The 17,055-nt window shown below is 43.8% G+C and overlaps 1 protein-coding gene across 2 annotated transcripts in view; it reads right to left on the bottom strand.

The window, feature by feature from the left end:
- The window catches only part of FRMD4A (FERM domain containing 4A), a 614,411-nt gene that overhangs the window by 440,381 nt on the left and 156,975 nt on the right, over positions 1 to 17,055 (bottom strand). The window contains exon 1 of one of the 2 annotated variants that reach the window (XM_058682174.1): positions 14,499 to 14,635. The exons of the other annotated variant lie outside the window; for it this stretch is intronic. Within the exon in view, the coding sequence (XP_058538157.1) occupies positions 14,499 to 14,531 (33 nt within the window). The 5' untranslated portion in view covers positions 14,532 to 14,635. Of the gene's footprint in view, positions 1 to 14,498; positions 14,636 to 17,055 lie in introns of those variants that run through there. 2 annotated transcript variants of the gene reach the window in all.

Below are 17,055 nucleotides of genomic sequence, written 5' to 3'. Positions count from 1 at the left end.
TCTAAGAGGAGGGGAGGGTCATTAGACATGAAAACAGAGTTTGGGGGGCATGACTTCACCTTCGAGTTTCTCTCCCCTTCCCCTAGCTCCGTGTCATAGGGAAGTACATTCCCAGGCTTGTTTGCTTTCCCAGTGGGAAGTGGTGAGGAAAGGCTGGAGGAAGACACCTTTCTCTCTGCTTCCTGTAGTGCTGCCTCCCTTGGGGGCTGTCACTTCCTCCAGGAGCTCAGCCCCTGCCAGGAAGTCCCTGCTGTGAGGCTGACTCCTGACAGATGGCAGGTAACCCCCACTCCCTCCTGTGTCCCTACAGCCTTCTGGGGGATAGTGAGTTCCTGCTGTCACTTCACCAACCCCCCTGCTGGGTCTCTTAGCTCTCCCAGCACCTGGGTCACCGATTCCCTGTCTGAAATGATCTGTGTTTGAAATTCTTGACTGGAGCCTGACTGAAACAGGAAATGACCCCAGATAGGCAGGGCCGACACGTTCTCTCTTGACTTCAAGCACTAGGGTACGGATGTCAAGAGCTTCTATCAGCTCTGTAAGAAGGGCAGGGCGGTGAAGAAGGAGGGCCTCTGAGAAAGAGAGGGGCAAAGAGTAGACCGCAGGAGGGCCGGAAGCTGGAGATGGAAAAATCACCCCTCCTAATAGAGATCACCATTGCAATTCTGTCTGCCTCCCTTTGCCGTCACTGAGACTTCAGAAAGTCAGATGGGACGATGCCAGCTGGGTCTCAGCTGTACCGCGAGGCTTGATTTCACTTCAGAAATGTGTGGACCTCTTTCGAGGGCAGCCTACTCCCAGGCTTCGAGTGCTGGCTTAACTTATTTTTACTGTAATTTTACTTACTTAAATGTGTACAGCCAGAAAAAAAAATCCATTTGTGCTCAAGTTCTTACATAACTATTAAATCAAATTTGTAAATTAAATATATACATATGTGAAAAATCAAAATGAACACAATTGATTTAACCTGATGTGTGTGTGTGTGTGTGTGTGTAATCTGATGATATGTATGTACGTGTATATATAGATATATATGTCTTCTCTTTTTTTTTTTACTGACACTAAACTGAATACGTTTCTGACTCCCATACAGTAGGTTCTTTTGAGTGTGGCATGCCTATATTATCACGTGCTGGATAAGGAGTCAATTCTCCTATCGTTTTCTTCCAGCTCAAACCTCTGCACAAACTTTAATAATCCAGGGTGATGCCCTTGGCCTACATTTGTCAGAACCACATCATTTATTACAAAGTAAATCTCTGCTCTTCCCTCATTAGCCTGAAAGAAATATGGTGGACAGTACAATCATGGGCCAGTGCCCAGCTGTGAGGTGGTCATCAGATGCTGCACACTTCTCTCCTACCCTTTGTGTTTTGAAGATTATTGTGTTAAAACCACAAAATAAAAATTCTTATAAAGGCCCCCTGAGAAACAGTACTAGCAATATTGTCCCTGAGGCCAGCCTAGTAGTGGTAGCAATAATCATGAATGATCCCACGGAAGAAAGACCACAAGGGAAGGGAAGGGAAGCTCGAGGAATTAGCTGCCGTCCCTTTCCACGTGGAGATTCTCCTTTGTGTGACAGCCTTAAAAGATGTGGGCTTGGTTTTAGTAATAGTCTAAGAGGCTTTCTTATGGTTTTATGAAGTTTGCATGAGGAAAATAAAATCAGGTGATCCCTGATCCAGCCATATTTATGGATGCCATCCATTAATTAATTAATACATCAATTAATGACATATATCGATGTCGTGAGCATCTCGATAATGCAGTGAGCATCAGGGAAGACGCTGAGACATTGGAATGATACTGAAAGTATGTGTTTGTGGCACCTGGGTGGCCTAGTCGGTTAAACGTCAGACTCTCGGTCTCAGCTCAGGGCATGATCTCATGGTTGTGAGATCAAGTTCTGTACTGGACTCTGTGCTTACAGCACGGAGCCAGCTTAGGATTCTCTCTCTCCCTTTCTCTCTCTCTCTCTCTCTCTCTCTCTCTGCCCTTCCTCCACTTGGGTGCCCTCTCTCAAAATAAACTGAAAAAAAAAAAAGTAAGTACACGTTTGAGTGGAACGATAGTGAACAGAGGTTTTGGAAGGAAGTGACCAAATTCCCTCTTACTTTCATTCTCAGGATGCAATACAAGTGTAATAAATGCTCTGTGTGTAGACAGGACACTCACACTGCTCATTTTCTGGCATCCTTAATTGTGCACAGATACATATACCACAGAACACAGAATTGTAGCCCAGGGAAGTAAGACAAGTTTTAATAGTCATGGTCCCTGGAGAGCAATTTGGTCAATGTCAGGAGGCTCACACCTCACAGTCCAGCTGTCCCCCTCCCAGGTGGAGACTCTGGGGAAACACGTCAAAGAGGAGACACGTATAAGAATGGACACGGCAATATTGTTTGTAATGATTGAAGAGAGAGAGAGAGAGAGATGTTTACCCACAAGAGGACAGATATAGGACTGACAGTATATTAATGCTCTGTTGTGCTCAAGCAATTCCCCTGGGAGGAAAATGCATGAACTACAACTATGTACATTCATGCTGGTGATGCTCCCCCCTCCCCCACCCCACACAAACTGATGAGTGAGAAGAACTAGTTGCAGAAGATTCATACACTTAGAATACAAACACACAGGCACAAAATATTTGTAATAAAAATATAAAGAAGAGTATGAGATGATAAATTCAGGATAGATACTACCTCTGGGAGGGAAGTGGGGGGTGTGATTGTGGAAGGTACACAGGGGCTTCAATTCCATCAGCAGTTTTATTTCTTACACTGACTGATGTGTATATATATATATATATACACACACATATACATATATATACACACATATACATATATACATATATACACACATAAAACATATATACATATATATACACACACACAAACACATATAACATATATACATATATACCCACACACACATATATACACACACATATACACACACACACACACACACACACACATATATATATACACACATATATATATATATCGGTCTGTATTCTTTATGTGTTTTTGTGTACGTGAAATAAGTCATGATAAAGAAAACATCTTAATGAATCAGTCATCTCACATAAAACACAACTCTGCTTGGAAAAAACTTTAATGGAAACTTTGAAGCTTCCATAGACTCCTAGACATGCCTGGAACAAAGCTTGTAAACCTGAGCTCAAGCCTTGCCTGATGACCTCATTGGCTTTCTCCATCAAAAAGGCTTATTTACCCTCTTGTTATTCTATCAAGGCTCTCTATGTGAAAACATTAGTCTGGAAAGTAAAAGAAACTTTGCAGCAATCTGGATAAGTGTTTTTCTTGAAGCAAATGTGCCCATGTTAAAGGAGTTGCTTTTATTGTTCTCGGCGGTTCATTTGTTTGATAGAGAAAAGGCTCCCAGGAGCAGAGCGAAGGAACATGTATATTTTCATCTGACAGAACTTACCACCCTTTGGGAGCCTTGGGGTTCAGGTCTGAAAGCTATAGCAAAGTCTAAACTGAATCTAAAACCAAGATGGAAAAAAAAAAACTCCCCTGGGGTTCTTGAAAGAGTTTCCATACATCACACTCATGTCATAAGGGAGCATATGACAACTGTTCCAACACTGTGGGACATGGGTCTTGCGTAGAGTCTTTGGGCCTTCTCCATGGCTCCTTGTCTACCTCTGCATCCCAGTGGAACCTAAAACCTACTGCCATCTGGCCCATCCTTCATTCCTCTTCCAGAGGAACTTTGCCATCTGTATATTATAATCAGAATACCAAAACCACAAGATAAATTTGGGAGGCATTTGGTGTAGTAAAAGGAGGGAGTGTGAGATATTTGGCCAAACAAGGGTTCAGACCCTGCCTTTATCCCCTTTGTGGCCGCGGAACTTCCTTGGGAAAGTTACCGGACTTTTTTTGACCCTCAGTTTTCTCAGCATTACAATGGAGATGAAAACACTTAACTCGTGCACTAATCACAGTGGCTGGAACTCAGCAGATGACATCATCGTCCCCATCATTCTGAAGCCCAGCCAACACCAGCATCTACACACAACTCCTGCTACAGGTGAGCCCTGGTGCTCTGGCTGAGGTGAAGGCCACTTGATCCTATGCAACCGGAACCCACACATCTGTAGATGAATATTAGTCTTCTATGGCGTGGCACGCACAGGACATGAGGCCAATATTTAATGAATGAAATGTTAACTCTGCATTAAGCCAAACTTGCCATTTACATGGGACAAGCCTAAGGGCTTAATCCTTAGATGATGGTTTTGCCTTTTGAACAGTCATCCAGTGAACGCTGTGTGGACGATCTGTTGTAGCAGGTGCAATGTGTGTACAGGAGGTAATGGACGTGGCAGTGGAGACACAGGAAAAAGAGACATGAGTCTGCCCCTCAGGTCAGGGAAGGATTCATGGAAGAAGAGACAATCAGCTCTTAGAGACTATGGAATTTCCAGGCAGAGAAGGAGAGCAGAATCCAGACGCAATACGCAGGACATCCAAAGGCACAGAGGCCAGGCAAGCCATGGGTTGTTGATGAAGCATCAGTAATGCTAGAGCATAACATCCCAGAAGGTGGTGGTAGCAGCAGAGATGGAATTGGGAGGCAGGGACCAATCAAGAAGGACCTGAGCGTCATACTAAGGGTAGAACTTTCTTCTCTGGCAATGGGAGCGGCTAGGGGAGAATTCTGCAAAGCAAAATTACATGACTAGGTTTGTGTTTTGGAACAGGGGCTCTATCAGCCATGAGTTGATGGATTGGAGGGGGTGAGTCTTGCTGGGAGACCAGAGGCCCAGCCAGGAGATTATGGGAAGAATCCAGTCCGAAGATGGCCACTTGCACCAACACTGTGATCATGCGGATGAAGGGGAAGGGGAAGGGGAAGGCACAAGATAGGGTGAAGAGAGGAAATAACATGAAATGGAAACTGAAGACATATGAAGAGTCAGGGACAAGGGGAGGGGTGCAGAGACCCAGGTGTCTGACGTGGGCCTGGAGAGAGGGGTCTGTCACTCAGTGAGTTAATGGATCCAGAAAGAGGAGTAGCTTTTGGGGCATAACAAGGAGTCCAGGCTTAGAGTAAGTTAAATACATCTCTGGGATATATCCCAGAGGGATATATCTCCTCTTATAACAGGGGCTGTTGAACACAACAACAAAAGCCAACAGGGACTCGGGTGTGTAGCCATGAAACTTGAGAGAGGTGTAGGCCAGGGGTGGAGAGTCTGGAGGCCTCACATAACAGTGGTCAGCAAGGCCAAGAACTTGGACCTTGTTATCCGAGGAGAGTGGAAGGAAATGCTCCCTCAGCTCACAATACCTTTACACGGAGTGCCTTGGTATCTGCAGCAACTGGTTCAGAAAATCCCTATGGGAATGCAACTAAAGGAGAAAAAGCTCTGAAACAATACGTGGAATGGAAGAGAGAGAGAGATTGAGAAACATTAAAAACCAGTGTTAAATTGACTGGGAAGAAAGTGTGGAAAACAACCAAGTTAACTGCTTAGAACTGCTCCGTTCCCCTGTATCCACATGTGCCCTCTGACCTGACCCCGTGTCTCTCCTATACAATGGAAGCACTGAGCTAATTCATTCTTTGTGTGTGATCATCAGCTTTCACTGCAGAGGTCAAAGCGCTCGGGGTATTCATCTGACCAAATATGCTTGTACCAGAGGTCCCGGGCTATGCCAAAATCCCAACTACAAAATAGCACTGGGGAGAGATTACATGGTCAAAATAAGCTATTAGGAGAGTGATAGCAATTTACCAGTATTAGACAAATCCCAGCTTTATGGCTTCTTTGGTTGTACCAATAAGTCAGGTAGAGCTGGCCTATCTAATATGGCAGCCAACTAACCATGTGTTTCTTTTTTTTTTTTTTTTAATTTTTTTTAACCTTTATTTTTGAGACAGAGAGAGACAGAGCATGAAAAGGGGAGGGGCAGAGAGAGAGGGAGACACAGAATCTGAAACAGGCTCCAGGCTCTGAGCTGTCAGCACAGAGCCCGACGCGGGGCTCAAACTCACGGACTGTGAGATCATGACCTGAGCCGAAGCCGGATGCCTAACTGACTGAGCCACCTAGGCACCCCTTTATTTTTTTATTTTTTATTTTTTTAATTTTTTAACCATGTGTTTCTACTGAGCACTTGAAATGTGGCCAGTCTGAATTGAGACATGCTGTAAGGGCAAAATGCACACCAGACTTTGAAGACAGTCTGAAAAAAAAAAAGAACATAGAATATCTCATTCATATTTTTTATATTGATTGCGTGAAGAGATGATAATAATGGATACATTTGGCTGCATAAAATATATTATTAAAATTACATATGCCAGTGTCTTTTAACTTTTTCAATGTGGCTACTAGAAAAAGTAAAATTACACATGTGGCTCCCATTGTGATTTGAATTCTATTTCGACTGACCAACACTGAGTTCTAGAACCTAAATAACCTTCACTCCTTAGCATATTCTAGGCATGTCGTAGGCACATACTAGGCTTCATTGTTTTACTTATTCCCCAAATTGAAAACAAAGCAATTCAGAGTAAATGTTCATCTCTTTCCAATCTACCAATGAGAAACCAGCCCAAGAGCTCTGTCTGAGAAGTATTCATGCTTTACTCAACCTATAAAGTAAAGACTTGCTTTATAGGTTGTAGGGTAATATCTAAATCCTGTGCTGTTCCTATCACATACACTGGTATTGGAATCAACTTCAGAAGCATCAATTTTGGAAGTGAATGACAGCTACACAAACACGCGCACACACACACACACACACACACACACACTCCATGTGTGAGTGTGCACATGCATGTGCACTAAATATGAATCTTTCACCAAAAATTTGTAGAGACTACAGAATCGTAGAAAGTACTTGGGGTTATTTTAGTTCTCAAAGTTAATTGTCGGAATAAGGACTTTGGTCTTTATATGATTTCATAGTTTCCTATAGTTTCCTAAACTGGCTTCCCTAGTGTTAAGTACAGTGTTTTATTTTGAAATCTGAGGAGAAATGACTACACTTTGGTTTCCCATTTAGGAAATATGTCCGAGTTCATGCTCTTTGTTTAAGATAAAGACTTCCAAGTCTTCCAAGACTAAATAGGGTCCTCCTTCAGGCATTTTTATCCCTTTGAAGACACTCAGTTATTACCATTAAGGTAATTCCCTCTGAATATCAATGCAGAGTTAATTTACCCAATTGCTATCATCTTCTTGTATTAAAAGCATCACATTTAGTGAAAAGGAATGTGGCCTTTGGAAAAATCATTTTCTCCTGCTTGTAGCTTCTAGAGTGTGCACTCCCACCTTGTTTTCAAGAGAAAGTGATTGGGTTGCTTTGTCTTATTTGTGGACCCTTCAACACTTTTCCTTGTGTTTGTACAACGGTGACAGAAGGAAGCATTTATTGCCTGACACTCGATATGAGCAGTTAATAAATCCCCACTGGATGAAAAAGTAAATGAGATAGAAGAACTGCTGTGATGACTTTTCCCTTCCCAACTGCTTGGCTGCTCAGAGTTCTCTTCCTCCCCTGCTTGGGATATAGCAAACAGATCTGACCAGAGCATGAAGGGAATTACCACGAATTAATCAACTCCTCAATTTTTTTAGCCATCGGAAATCCTCGAAAATCCTCACGTCCTTCCCTCCCCTCCCTCAGTCATGTTATGCTTCACTCACCACACTCCTATCCCTTTTTAATTATACAACATGAGGTCGGTGGCTTAGGGACTCTCATCCATCTTCTTTTTACTAACTGAGTATCTCCCCCTGTAAGTACAGCTTGGCCTCCCAGCCCCTGGGAGTGGCCACCTGGGGTCCCTTTGATGAAGCCAGTGGCCCATGTATCTTCTCATTCCACAGGGCCATCCAGACGGCTTTCAACATGACTTCATAAAATCTTCTAGGTCAACAGAATTTTTTCTTGACACATGACAGAAAGGGCTTTGAACCAACCATGGCTTTGAAAGCCCAACAGTGGCCAGGCTGGCACTTGTGGTCTGTTCCCGGTTCTTTTATCTATCTGCTGGGGTGTGGAACAAGCCTCGCATTCTGAATTTACCCAGACCTAGTCTTAGAGGCCCAAACTTTCATTGTTGGACAATGTATGAGCTGTTCCATCTGGAGAAGCCAAGAAGAGGCACCCTGGTGCCTGTGCCTTTTCCAGGTCCTCTTCTCCCAGGTAGATTATAACTATGATAGTGAAAATCACATGAGATGATGTATATTCAACTTTGCAAGACCCAAAGCACCAAAGGAAGATTGTTCTTTTACTAAGATGTCAGTTAAGAGATGGCCAAACCAAGGACCAAAAGAGAAAAGTAATTTTCTTAAGGTCCTGGAGAGGAAATCTTTGGCTTAGGCTGAGTCTATAATCCTTTCTTCTAAACCTTCTACCTACCATAATTATTTGTCATGAAAGGCTTTATTATAATGAGAGCTGATTCATGCTACAGAGGCATCTGTTTTATTCTGAGCTGAGTCTGCACCTGCACAGGTGAGGACCCAACTTCACAGGAGTCTTACAGGAGGAGGAGCTCTCTCTCTGTGTCTCAGCTAACAGCATCATCTTGAAGACAGATGGCCTGCCTTCCCTACTTGGACTCATGACTATGACAATTCATTCCAAACATTTGTCATTCAACTTATATTTCTGCATATATCCATTTATGTATTTGCTCATACATTCATACTAGTAATAGCTAACTTTTATTGTGGTGTGCCAAGACCTCACAGGCATTAACACACTTATTTCTTGCAACAACACTTAATAGAGATCCTATTATTGTATGCCATTTTACACATGAAGAAACTGAGGCCCAGAAAAGTTATACCCTAGGAAGTGACAGAGCTAGGGTTTGAACCTGGGCAGTCTGTAGTCTGATTCAAACAAGGCTATGGTGCCTCGCACATCTCCTTTTCCAGACTCACCGAACAAATGGTCCTATAGTCCCTACCTTCCTTGGCACGGTTCACAGATGCCTTGCAAGGGGTTGTTTGAAAATGAATCAAGTTGTTTCCTGTTTGTATGCAACTGAGGTCAGTGGTTCAATAAATGCATTACAGTAGCTCTTTGTAAAGTAATCTGATGCGTGTCTCATAAACCTATTTCTGGTTATTGGCTTTATGGTAAAAATTCATGGCGCCATAAAAACATGGGATGTCTTAAAGGCTTCTGGCTTCTGAAGTTGGATCATCCTTAGCCGTCTCAGAGGTCTCCAGATTAGAAACCATATCAACCTTCCTCAGGAAAACATTTTGATGTCAAGAAACGGTGCATTGAATTTAATCTAAACCTGTCATGCACCAGCTCCTGAAGGTTTCCTCTTATTTAAGCCTCCATTAAGATAAAGGATAGCCTGTCATTAGCCCGTGAATAATCTTGTGGATATTTAATGTGTTTGAAAGTAATTGTCAAGCCCTCCTTAGTCTTCCCTGCTCAGGTGCTACCATTCTGGAGGCCTTAATGATTTCTAGTTCACAGAGCTCTGTGAAAGGGAGAGTCCAATATTTTATCAGAATCCACGTATTCTGATAGATAGATAGAACACAGTGGATCATTTCAGGCAGTACTCTCCATGGAGTCCTGGCAAAATTTCAAGCAGATTTAGCACAATTCTAAGTGACTTTAAGGGTTTCGGGTACTGTCTGATAATTGGCTTAAGGAACCAGAGAACCAATGATTATACTCTTTTGACTCTTTCTTTTGCTATCTATATTGCCTGTAATTTTAGAATTTTTACATCTTACATCTATATCGAATGTACTTCCAAAATTGCAGTAGGGTGAAGAAGGATAAATCTTGAACTGATTGTAGCTATGTGTGGCACTTACTGTGAGGACATGAGAGCTGGACTCACAGGACACTATTCTGATGTTCATGCCAACTGCTCATTCTTTATTCTCTCGGCTTTCATTTCCCTGGAAATGTCCCTTTCATGAAAAAAGAATGACCCTGGGGTGCCTGGGTGGCTCATGGTTTCACGTTTCATGGGTTCGAGCCCCACATCGGGCTCTGTGCTCACGGCTCAGAGCCTAGAAGCTGCTTCAGAGTCTGTGTCTCCCTCGCTCTCTGCCCCTCCTCCTCTCATGCACAGTCTCTGTCTCTCTCTCTTTCAAAAATAAACATTAAAAAAAAATTTTTTTAAGGGACGATCCTTTTAGAAAGACTTCCTTTAGAAAAACTACTTTATGCCACAACTCTGAAGTCATTCCTTCAGAAAAGGTCACTGCCATGCAATTAATGACACAATGTCTTTGCAGCAGAAATAAGGGAAGCTTGGACAGATAAAAAGCATCTTATCCGGGGGCGCCTGGGTGGCTCAGTCAGTTGGGCATTCAACTTTGCCGAGATCAGGTCATGATCTCGCGGTTCGTGAGTTCAAGCCCCGCATCTGGCTCTGTGCTGACAGCTCAGAGCCTGGAGCCTGCTTTGGATTCTCTCTGCCCCTCCCCTATTCATGCGCTCGCTCTCTCTCTCTCTCTCTCTCTCTCTCTCTCTCTCTCAAAAATAAAAATAAACAGCAAAAAATTTTTTTTTAACAATTTAAATAAAAGCATCTTCTCTGGAGAGTTAGCTAATCGTAAATGGACAGCAGATATTAAAGACAATAGTATCACAGTATACTAAAAAGCCTAGTCAGCACACACAATGGTTACTGAGTTGTCAAGTTAAACTTGGTAAATTTAACACTGCAGCCTTGCTAGAGACGTTACTTCAGGTCCACTCCCCATTTCCTGTGGAAGCATTTGATTAAAAACCAAGAAGATCCTAGCATTTACAACAACATGGATGGACTTGGAGGACATTATGCTAAGTGAAAAGAAGTCAGAAAGAGAAAGACAAATCCTGCATGATCTCATTTACACGCAGAGTCTAAAAAGTTAAAAACGAACCAAAAAACCACACTCCTAATGAAAGGGATCACGTTTGTGGTTGCCAGAGGCGAGGATGGGGGCGAGGGTGAGGGAACTGGAGACAGGTGGTCAAAAGGTGCAAACTTCCGGCTGTAACATCAGGTGGTCCTACGACGGAAGGTATGCGTGGTGACCGCAGCTAACTCTCCCATGTGGTATATTTGAAAGAGGCTAAGAGCGTAAATCCTAAAAGTTCTCACCACAAGGAAACAGACTTTTTTTTTTTTTTTTTTTGGTAACTACAGGAGGAGATGGATGTTACATAAACTCATGTGGCGTTGTATACCTTAACCTGGTACAGTGCTGCATGTCAATCATATCTCAAGAAAACGGAAAGATAAAAAGATGGATGTCCAACCGAGACGTCCTCGCCCCCCCCCCCCCCCCTTCTTGCAGTGTGGTGGAGAAGGATAAATTCGCACCTGATGCTGCGGCTGACCCAGAACCTACTCCGTGCAAAGTACAGACTTGTCTTGACTGCGCGTGGCCCAAGCTGGGCGCTCACTGCCGATGCCCCAGCAGGCACTGGCAAGCAGGATTCGCGAGGGGCCGAAAATGAGGGCAATGGTTTTGGCGGCCTCGTGCACTTGGAGGCAATGCACGGAGGATTAAAGAGAATCATGAAGGTTGGAGGATTAAAACTCGAATCAGAAAAGGACACGTTTTAAAACGTGCCCAAAGAATGATTAATTATCAAATTCTTTCCTTTACCCTCCTAGGAGAAATGACTCAATCAGCGACTCTCTCTCTCTCTCTCTCTCTCTTTTTTTTCTTTTTCTTTCCCCCTGCCTCTGCAAACATCATTTGTTATGGTTAGAATCCTGAGGCCTGTGTCACGGCCTGCCAGGAGGCCAGTCAGAAGTATATCCATCAGCCTAGAGACTCTCTACATTGCATTATATATAAAAGAAAGAATAAGTAGTGTGCCCAAGCGAATCCAGCCGAGAGCCAAAAGCTACGCTCAGCCCGTGTATCACTGACAACACACGGCCTGGGCCATGCGGAGGCCAGCTGCTGTCCTGTCTGTTTCTAGGTACGTCAAGTGTGGCCACCACCCAGGAGACGGCGTGTGCCCAGGTGCCCCCTCTGCAACTGCCTTAATTTTCACACTCGTGAACATTTTTCCACCCCGTTTTGCCACTTCCAGTTAATCTCATGCATATTTATGTACCAATTATGCAAATCCCCAGATAAAAATGCATTAAGCACCCATGATTTAGACTGGTTAAGTCTATTACATGGCATAATGAAATTACTGCATGATGTCCAATTTACCTCAACACTTGCTTTAAACTGTCAGTAAGTTATTAAGTCCCCACAACACAGCAAAATTTAGCTCTGGGAGGCTTTCTTTGTCCAGCCCATCATGATACCCTGAAATCAGAAACTTCAAGCTGAAGCCTTACGAAAGGGGGAGAATATTCCAGAATAGGCTTAATGAGGCATAATGTGGGATAAGGTTTAAAAATGACAACACATTGCCACTGATATAAGTCTTTGGGTAAATTTTTGAGAAACATTGGGTAACTTCAACAACACAGGACATAGCAATTTAGGAACTAAAGCCAAGTCTCACCGAGGGATCTCATTTCACAGTCAGGTCTTGTTTCCTAAGTATGATGATTCTGTAGGTGACCAAATTCAAGTGTAACTTGAATCTTCAATATGGAAATATAAATTTCCAGCATCAGAAATAAGGAGATTAAAGAATTCACAGAAACAATTTAACACACACACACACACACACACACACACGCAGCTTGAAGTCTAAAAATTAAAGGGTTTGAATGAGACTCAGTTTGCTATGGAGAGATTTTATGTTTGAAGTTTGGTGGGACCCAAACCCCCACAGTTTCATTGTTCATGGGGTGACGTGATGGTTAAGGAACAAGCTGCGATGTGAATTACACGATAAATACAATATACGAGCAGTCTGACCCCTGATACCTATTTTTCCGCTATCACAGCATGCCATTTTCATGGGCCCACAGTGTGATTTACACAGTGTCTGGGTCCTGATTCATTTGCATAGGGAACTGCCTTCCAAGTCTAGCAGAGTTGAACTCACCTAAGGTTATGAGCTCAGATCCACTGATCTGATGGGAGCATGAAACTGCACAACACCAGGACAGAAGGTCTGAGGCAGCAATTTCAAAAGCTAGCCGAATAAACAGATGATCACGCCATCCCCTAAGGCATCCATACCCTACCCTGTCCATAAAGGGCGCCATTCGCCATTCTCTTTGCAGCGGTAGAAGATAAATGAACGGGTACCCGCCGTTTCCACGGCCCCTTGGATTGAGACATGCTGCCTGCACCCATCACGCCTCGGCTACATGCTCAGGGAGTGCAAACAGGTCACTGAGAGGATCTCACCAGAGATCAGCCAGCCAGCCAGCCAGCCGGAGGGCTGGAATTAGAACCTCTGGTAACAAACTCTCTTGGGGTGATCCTTCTAATGAGTGAATATCAGACAACTGGGAGATCACGAATTCTCCCAAAGGATGGGATGCTTTCATGCTTGAGACCCTAGTTTTAACATTCCCTTATGACATCGTGGTCGTGCTCATTAACTAGCAGGAAAAAACCCTGCTCAACAAAAGAGTCTATTTGTGTTGGAACCACTGAACGGAGCATCAAAGAGATGAGGTAAATCAAAGCCTTACTCTATTGGCTGTAACTATTCTGTGTGGTTATATAGCCAATTTCCCCCTGATATTTTTGGAAATTTCTGAATAAAGAAAGTACTATTTTTAGCGTTATTTAGAACTTTTGGCCCACCCATGTAGAGTTCTCTGTGGATGCAGCAAATACCACACAGACTCCCCATCATCTGAGCTTTTAATGGAAAGCCCCAGCTCCAAGGCATCTCGAGTGAAAAAGCAAACTCCAGCCGAGGAGAACAAGTTCCCAGAGCCTCCAGGAGATTGTAAGCAGCTCCCTGGGTGCACCCTTAAATGTTACGGTACTAAGTTCTGACCAAGATGTCAGGCGAGTCCGGTGCTCTGGGCTCTTTTCTGCAGGTCTGGGAGCTCTCCGAGAACACACTGGCTTCCAGAATGCATTAACCTACTTTCCACAGAGGATTCCCTGACCCTCTTGCTCTGAGGAAGAGGAGGAGTAAAGAGGGTATTTCCAGTAAGAGCTGGGCACGCTCTGCTTTAAACGTGTTACTCCTCCTGCTACACACAGCAATGCCGCCAGAGAAATTGGTACTTCCTGCAACGAACAGCTCCCGGGGCTGCACAGCCTCCAAGAGGAGTGATTGGAAATCCTGCTAAAATATGGCTGTCTAATCAAGCGAGAGGGGAACTCATTTACCAGGATTCCCATTGTCCGCACTGACAGATGGTTCTCTCCCCCCTGCTTTCCCCTTCCCACTGCCTTTGAGGCTAGCCTATTCTTTCAGAGATCCAGCCTAGTTCTGAAAGAAGACAAAAGCTCAGTGAGCCTCCCATTCACAGAGGCTCCGGGCACCTCAGCTGCCTTTTTTTTTTTTTTCTCCAACATCCAAGCAGAATCAAAAGAAATCGAGATTCACTCTCCTTACCTTGGTCCTCATCGGAGACAGGAGCCCTTCCATTTTGGCGGAATCCTCATGCCAGTTGCTGTCCTCTCCAAGTTACTCTCTGTGTGTGCTGTCCTTAAGCATCCCACACGAAAAGAGCCATGCGGGGAGTCCTGGTCTCTCCCCTCTCCCGGGCGGTGCCTCTGCACCGTCACCCTGTCTAACTTGAATCTCCAGTGCCTGGAAAGCGCTGTTCCTAGAGCAGCCCGCTCGCTTCCTCGCCCTCTTCCCTCTCTTGCTTCTCTCTCTCCCGAGCTCTCTCCTCCCTCCCTTTCCTCCCTCTCTTTCCATAATCTGCCTAGAGCTCTCTGTGTACCGTGCTCACTTGACAAATGATTCCTGTCTTAGGTACCGCATTTGAGCCAAGAAAAGTGATCTGAACCAAACCACAGGGGCGGCTCACCCAGGAAAGGAGGCGAGGGGGGCTGAGCTCTGCCCGGGCATCCTGGGCTCCCGAGCTCAGCTGTGCAGTCGCTCTCTCTAGAGCTGACAGCTGAAGGCACTGCTTTGGTTCTCCATTCATTTCTCTTTTAAGGAACAGGACCCTGAGAGCAGTGGATCCAGGTGTCACCATTACTCAGCTGTTTTTCTGAAAGCTGAAAAAGAAATCTCACCTCTCAGATATTTCTAAATGCTCATTTGTTTAGCCCAGTAGTTGACACAGCATCTGGATAGTTAACTGGATTTTTTTTTCCTGTCTGACCAGATGTTTAAGAGCATATAAGCAAAGCCTCTTCTTAGGAAAAGTTTCAACACTGATTTATAGACTCAGTTCCTAACAGCGGAGCATAAAATAATAAGCACGTGTAGCTCTCCAGGACTCCAGATAAACCAGGATTGACTCTCTCATTCGGCATTGCCAGTCACTTGTAAAAAGTAGCCAGTGAGAAAATACTGCAAAGACTTGGGTCAGGGCATAATGAAGTTGAAAACAGATTTTTTTTTTTGAACTTTCTTATGTTTAAGGAGTTTTCTATATGAAAATAATTCAACATCTCTACTTCAGCAGGTGACTCCTTAATTGTAGCTAAGAACATCTATACCATTATAAGGGATTTCACATTATATAATGTGACACACACAGACCATACGTGAACTCACCGATGATATTTAAGGCTGACATCCTGTGTCCTTTGTTCCTTGGATGGCACTTGTCCCTCTCTCTATCTGCCACGACTCCCAAGACGTCTTGAAGATGGGGCCATCTATGCTGGTTCTCCAGATGGTGTCCTAGGATGGTCCATTACTCTAGTTCTTAATCCTTGATTACCTCAAGTTTTTTTCTAGTTCATTCATCTGTATCTAAGGAACTTCAGCTTCTACACCAACTACATTGCACTGATTCATTTCCTTGGCTAGTCCCCAGTTCTCTATTCTTAACGTTTTCCCCCTATTATCTTAGGTGCATGTCTACAGCCTCATTCACACTTAACCAAGCGCTTACCTCCTCTGACCAGAGTCTTAATGTCCTGACAAATCCTCAATGGCTCCAACCTACTGAAAGTAATACTCTGTCTTTATATAAAATATCTTTGCCATTTCTGGGGGCCTCTGGACCTTGTTATCTCTTGCTATTGGCTTAACCATGACGTTTTCTTACACAGTATCCTAGTGTGTGGGGTCCCTTAGTCTTTTGTTTTATTCATTCAATCATTCAATAAGGAGACATAATGCACCTACTGTGTGCCAGGAGGTTTTAGTTTCAGGTTATAGAGTGGAGAGTAAGGTAGAGAAAGCTCTTACCCCCATGCCCTTATATTCTGTTTGCTACAAAACTCAACCAACTCACCAAGCCCTTTCATCTGTCATCTCATTTTTTACTTCGACCTCTACCCATGATATTGTGTTTCTCTAGAGGATTGCAAACCCTACTAGGAGACTGTCCCTTCCCCTAGAGCTTTGCTTTCTTTTGGCCCTCTTCCTAACTGGGTACCCATTATCAACTTTCTTTGAGGCGACTAAAAACTGATTTATTCACAAGAATTACATTCCTTCACTGCCATCTTTAATTTTATTTCCTTTCCTCTTCCTCAGCCCTCCCTCCATCTTCTCAAAGGCTTTATTTTGGGGTTGGGGGAGGAAATCACTCTTTGTATGTTCAAGGTATCATTCCTCCTCTGCCTGACTTACTAGCCCCAGATATTCGGACAGGCTTTTTACCCTGGCCGTTGTAGAGACATCACTGATCCCACGTACCACGTTCAGGTTTCATCCTGTTTGATTGCTCCTGATTTGAACAAGATATATCTGTTACTTGCTTTTTACTTTTGGCAACTCTTTCCTGAGCCATTCTATTCTGGTCTTTGTCCCTTCCTAGTCCCAGAGACCCTCTCACCAGAATTATCAATCAGGATCACCCCTCTAGAGTTTTCTCCTTGACCTTTTTTGTCTGTGGCACAACGGATCACCCCCTGCTGCTTGTCAGTCTGACCCTAAACTTTAGTTAAAGGGGTAGAACAGACTGGGATGGTGTCAAGATTAAAAAAAAAATCAGACTAATTACATGTGTAAGACTGGTTGTTTTCGGACAAACTCTAAA

The sequence above is a fragment of the Neofelis nebulosa genome, chromosome 8, assembly GCF_028018385.1.
Source record: "Neofelis nebulosa isolate mNeoNeb1 chromosome 8, mNeoNeb1.pri, whole genome shotgun sequence".
NCBI classification, from domain to species: domain Eukaryota; kingdom Metazoa; phylum Chordata; class Mammalia; order Carnivora; family Felidae; genus Neofelis; species Neofelis nebulosa.
Note: the sequence above shows the minus strand (reverse complement) of the source record. Positions and strands in the feature narration are given on the sequence as shown.